This window comes from Monodelphis domestica, chromosome 7 (assembly GCF_027887165.1).
Source record: "Monodelphis domestica isolate mMonDom1 chromosome 7, mMonDom1.pri, whole genome shotgun sequence".
Classification (NCBI taxonomy): Eukaryota; Metazoa; Chordata; class Mammalia; order Didelphimorphia; family Didelphidae; genus Monodelphis; species Monodelphis domestica.
The window spans coordinates 200,803,915-200,809,914 of NC_077233.1; the positions used below are offsets into that span (position 1 = coordinate 200,803,915).

Below are 6,000 nucleotides of genomic sequence, written 5' to 3' on the forward strand. Positions count from 1 at the left end.
TGTCACCTAAAGCTTTCATGGATATCCATACTTTGGGGTAGAATCAACTGGCTCCTGGTATCAGCAGAGGAAGAAGCATAGTCTAATACAGTAGTCCATTGCACATCTCCAACATTTCCCACCATTTCAACAGAATGGTGCCCTTAGGTGACTGAAACTTGAGATCTTAAGCACAAGTTCCTTGTTTCTGGGTCTATATCATTTTTCTCAGGCTTTCCTCAATAATCTGATCTTGCTTCCAATTATCTACTTATAATTGAGGCAAGGAAAGTTTGTTTAATGTAACAAGGTTTATATATATAGCTCACATACTCTCTGGTTTCAGTATTCTCCTACTTATTCATTCATAACACATCTCCCTGGGTCTCACATATAACCTTCACACTTTTTTTAGGATCATCAGGTTGGTTTTTTAAAACATGACTTGGGATATGCAATGAGTAATCGAGAACACTAATCTTTTCTGAACCATAATATATGTTGAAGTTACCATTGACTAGTGTGGCTACCCATCTCTCCAATGCAGCATTCAACTTGGCACAGGCCAAAATTTATGTCAAATAATTATTTGTAGGCAACTCTTGGAATACTGTTCTATTTTGCTGTAGTCTTAGAATCTTTCAGTGACAGTCCACTTCAAAGCTAAGAATTCTCACTTTTGAGTGGGGGTTACCGGACTCATCCATCATATTTTTGCTGGCAAATGCAATTGGTGTTTGAAACCATCCCTCTCTTTGTATAGGATAACTGTTAAATCATCCAGGCTAGAATAAGTTTGGGAAACAAAAGATTTACTTTGATCTACATTGCACAGGAATATTGGCCATGGGATTAGCCTTTTTTTCACATGTCTGTCCATTAATTTCCTAAAACCTTTCAATTTCTTTTATTCCTGCTTCATTGTCACTTAAGTTATGACAAAGGAGGTTTAATGATAGCACCTTAATTCCTAACATATTTATATAAATGCCTGAAAAATCCCAGTAAAATGTCCCCAAACCTCAAAGATTGACTGGATATGGCCAAAAACACTTCTATCTTCCCTGAGGCAGTGCTTATACTTTGTTGGAATAATGTATGAATCCCACATGACAAAAGCTCAAAAAGTTGACACTCTTCTATTGATAGCACCAGATGATCCAAATTTTTTGTCATCCTGTCCTTATGTTTTACCAGTGTCAGAACTGAAAGCTGTCATGGCAGGCACTCACAAACACACACACAAAATTCATTCCTGTTTCCAGGACTTCAACTCTACTACTGCCCAGAGGCAGGACTGGAAAGGCCAAGTGCAGTACATCACAAAGGAATCTAGTCAGGAAGGACCAAGAACCTTGACACTAATATCTACTATTTTTAGCCATTCATCTGGGGCTAGTCTCTTACCCTCCATGAGCCTCAGTTCCTTTATTTGTAAAACAGAGCATTATAATATCTGTATTATTTCTATCAAGAAAGGTTTTTGTGAGTATTGAAAGAGATAATCCTGGCAATCTTGTTAAAAAGTTGACAAGGCTCTATTAAATGTCAGCTGCTATTATTATTAAGGTTTAACACATAATGGAGGATAAGAGAAACTTTTGGTAGATTTTTTATTAATATATCTATTTCTCCTCGAGCAAACCTCACCTTCCATTGGACCTGGCTATTTATTTTGTCTTCCAACTTGGTTTTGTTTGTTATGGGGAAGCTTCAAAGTCTCCTGGAGACACTCACACATTTCAGATATGGGGAAATTCCGTTTTCAGATTTTGAGAGGGAGCATAGTATCTTGTCTCCCAACTAATGCTCACCTCTTAACATATCATCCTACATGTATGGAAAGTTTTTAATTCAGGTTAATTTATATATCATAAGATTATCAAAAGAGCTGGAAGAAACCAGTAGGGAGCCATCTACTACAATGCCTCCATCAGGACTATTGTGAAAAAACCTGTAAATTAATAAGTATACTCTATTTAGTGTGTTAGTTTAGTTTAGTTAATGTTTAGGTTGTTAGTAGCATCAATTATAATTATTCTCATTTCATTGATTACAATGTAGACCTTGAAGGGAGCCCAAGGGCCATCTGGTACAATGTCCTGAATAGGGCTATTATGTAGAATGCACTCTTATAAACTGTTAAACAGGTATTGACAGGTATTATAATTGTTTACTTATCATCACTGTCATTTGACTCTCAATAATTCAGGAAATTAAGTTTGGTTGATTTGTAGTATTCCTTCTTTATATATGATAAGACTTAATGGTGGAAAGCACTTTAGAAGTCATCTGGTCTAACTCCTTCATTATGGAGATGAAGTAACTGAAACCCATAGAGATAAATTTGCTTAAGGCCATACATATATTAAGTGACAAAGTTAATATTTGAACTCAAGTCCCTTGACTCCAAGTTCCTCTAATTTTCAATTGAACTACACTGAGAAAACTAAAATTAAGGGGGATTAAACATGTTTCCCAATATCTTATAGTTTGTCAAAAAAAAGAACCCAAAGATAGCATAGTTTATTAGAAAATATATTTTAAATCAAAGTAGTTACTTTCATATTTTGCTTTTGACATTTTTTTTCCTGTGTAACTTTGGATAAATCCCTTAACCATTTCTATGACTCTATTTCTTCATTTGTAAAATGAAGGAATTTCATCAGATCCCTTCTAAAGACCCTTTAGTTTTAAATCTGTTTTTGAATGACCCATGATATTATGGCCACTGTCTGTGTGACTATCATTCTTACCCGATATGGAGGGCAAGTCTACAACAAAAATCCAGAAAAGGAAGCAACAGTGAGACTCAGAGCAAATTATGTGGACCAAACAAAGAAATAACAAGGAATGGAAAATGCCAGAATTTTTAAAAAAGAACAAGTATTGAAGATTTAAAATATATAAAAACAAAGCAGAGGGAAAAGTGGTAGAACACAAATTAGGGGAATGGAAAAAACCCCAGCACATTCAGTTCAAATTTTTTATGATAGTAAAATTTGAGGAACAATTTTCAAGAATGAGTTTTTAGAAAAATATTGAATATTAATGCTAGCTATCCCTTAACTTCCATTTTTTTTATTCATTAGAGAAAAGGAGAGGGAGATCAAATAATTTCCTTTTGGGGGAGTCATATGTACCCACCTATGCTTTATTAAAAAAAAGAAACAAAAACCATAAAAAAAGTAGTTTCTATAACCCAAATGCTTTAGTCTTACTATCTTTTTTCTAAGTTTTATTCTGTGGAGTTTGTGGGGCATTAATGTTTCCACTAAGAACTCATCATCAAAATGAAAATAAAATTATTATAAAAGCAAGAAAACAAGTATAAACATTTTTACTTGAAACTTTGACACCTGAACTCTGAAAACCAAATCAAAGCAACGAGACTTTAAATTTGGGCAAATATTTGAGTTTTATTTTTGGATTCAGATATGTGCTTTAATTATCATACATAATGACATAGATAATTTTATAACTTATATAAACAAGGGTGCCCATATATCTCTTTAAGTTAGACTCTTTTCAAATGTGCTCCTGTTGGTCCCCCTTCCTCCTTATGCAAATAAAGTAGCAACCTAAAGCACTGCCTTTTTTGGCTCTCTTAGGAGCTAGAAATACCTATAAAACTGAATAGTTGCCCTTGTTACATGCATACTCTATTTACACAATAGTTACACTCCTGGGAAGTATCATGGTGACTGAATTTGTAAATATTAAGGATTATGCCCTAACTTGGAATTTATGGTTTCAGATGTGCTTTATCTGAATTTCTGATTAATTTTCAGTCAAAATGATTTTTCACTTCACTTCACTTCAAATACTTGACTGGCAAATTCCTAATTCTTTTTTCCCTTTCCAGCTGCTAATGATCTATAATTAGGCACTTAATTACCAAAGGGCTCATGATAAAATGTTATCCAGTTGTAGAGGACTTTTGGAAATCAGAATGTATATTGAAACACATTTTCATTTCTCTTTATTCCAGGATAAGGCTAGTGTGAAAGTTTGTTTTGCATAGCAATATATATGTCACAATTAGAATTAGAAAGGTCAAATAACATTTATTCCAAATCAACCTACATCAAGGGAATTTAAGACCAAAAAGATTGTCATTTCATTGATTTCACTCATCAGTTTATACAGGAAAACTATATACATTAATCAAACTGAATTAACCCAGATTACTATATGTAATTTTATATTTTAAAAAATATTACTTTAAGGAGTCCACTTTATGGGAAAGAAGCTTATCTGTAATATAATATAATATAATATAATATAATATAATATAATATAATATAATATAATATAATATAATATAATATAATATAATATAATATAATATAATATAATATAATATAATATAGTATGACATGATATGATATAACCTTAGAATTGACAATTCATAAGAATACAGAAGATGTTTTGGCTATCATAATCTTTATTGTATTCATTGGCTTCCTAAACTCAGGATTCAAAATTATTTTAAACAAAATTAAAAGAAAATTTATCCCAAATAATGCATTTCTGAAAGGAATATTCTGCAAAATTTGACAATTAAAAACAAAAACAACTCATTGAAATCAATTTTACAAAAAGAGAAACATGCTAATTTTAAAATGCTTAAGATCACCAAACTGTAAACTAGCCTCTTTTCTTCTGGTTTCTGTTATTAAAATTGGTTTGTTTAGAAAGCGAAATGGACTTCTAGAGAGCTCATATGTGAATACTCTCATCTTCTGCCTTGCACAGTAGCTGGTCAGTTTCAGATTAAATAACAAACACACCCTCACAATGTTAGCAAGGTGGGTGGGGGGAAACCTTTCTTTACAAGTCTTGCTATTTGACTTGCAGGCTTTTATGTTGCCGTTTGGAATATCACAGATCTCAGGAATATTTTTAGACTTAGTAAACCTAAGCCATATCCTATTTTCACTTTAGCCACGACTCGCTAAATGGGAAAGCTTTGGCTCTGTCTTCCTTTAATGTCGACTAGTCTGCTACTGGGCATCTGTGCCATAAGCTTGCTTACTGAGATAAATTAATATACTTTAATGTATACTTCATGTAGGATGCAGGGCTTCTTCCTTCAGCTTTTCCCTCAAATTTGCACACTGAAATAATTATCCTTAAATATTCCCAGGTCCCCTATATACATACATACATACAAGGCTACACAGAGACTAAACTATACCTGTGAAATGGTTTGTACTGGCTTTGATAAGATTTTCTGGCAGAACAGGAGAGCATCAGAATCTAAGCAATTTTGTTAAGTTATTTTTCCTATTTAACATCTTGTATTTAGTAAGATTCTTCACAAGATTCTCATTTTGCACGACTACTTTTTATTCATACAAGATACTTTAAATAAGGCTACTATAAATTAACCTTCCCACTCTCTAAATGTGCATATTTCAGCTATCCAAGGCAAGGTAACAGGCATGCAGTTGAAATCCACTAACCTTAGTATACTGAATTTTTAAGTTGGTGAGTGGGGCAGGTACAGTCCCCTCTGCAAGCTTCGCTGAGGTCTGTTCCTTAGACGACATTTCTGGGCTGATCCTCAAGACCGAAGAGCAGTCAAATAGTAGACAGACTCAGCAACTTTGTCCAGGCTGAAATGAACCCTTTCCTTTTAATATGAACTGACTGAAGGTCATTTGCATACTGGAATGTGATTGGATGAACCATTTCAGAGCAGAAAAGAAAATGAAAGTACATTTTTTGTAAGAAAAGATCCTGTAAAAAAAAAAAAAAAGATTTAAACTTAATATCTTTAAGAAAACATTGTATCAAACTGGTAGCCAGTGATACAATTTATTATATGGAAATGACACAAGTTTTAAAAATTGAAACCTGAGAAAAGAGTAAATAGTTGCTTTGACTATTGAAGCTGAGACCTTTCCCTCCTCCTTCCTCACCCCCTTTACTTTTTAACCTACCATGGAACATATTTCTCTGACAGATGTCAGCAAAGGGCATAAGGCAGTAGATTTGGGGTGCTCCAGTTTCTAG

General features: G+C 33.4%; 1 protein-coding gene across 1 annotated transcript in view; it reads right to left on the reverse strand.

The window, feature by feature from the left end:
* The window catches only part of ALDH1A6 (aldehyde dehydrogenase 1 family, member A6), a 46,457-nt gene extending 40,808 nt beyond the window's left edge, over window positions 1–5,649 (reverse strand). Inside the window, exon 1 of the mRNA XM_001373180.4 lies at window positions 5,448–5,649. Within this exon, the coding sequence (XP_001373217.1) occupies window positions 5,448–5,534 (87 nt within the window). The 5' untranslated portion in view covers window positions 5,535–5,649. The remainder of the gene's footprint in view (window positions 1–5,447) is intronic.
* Window positions 5,650–6,000: the final 351 nt, after the last annotated feature.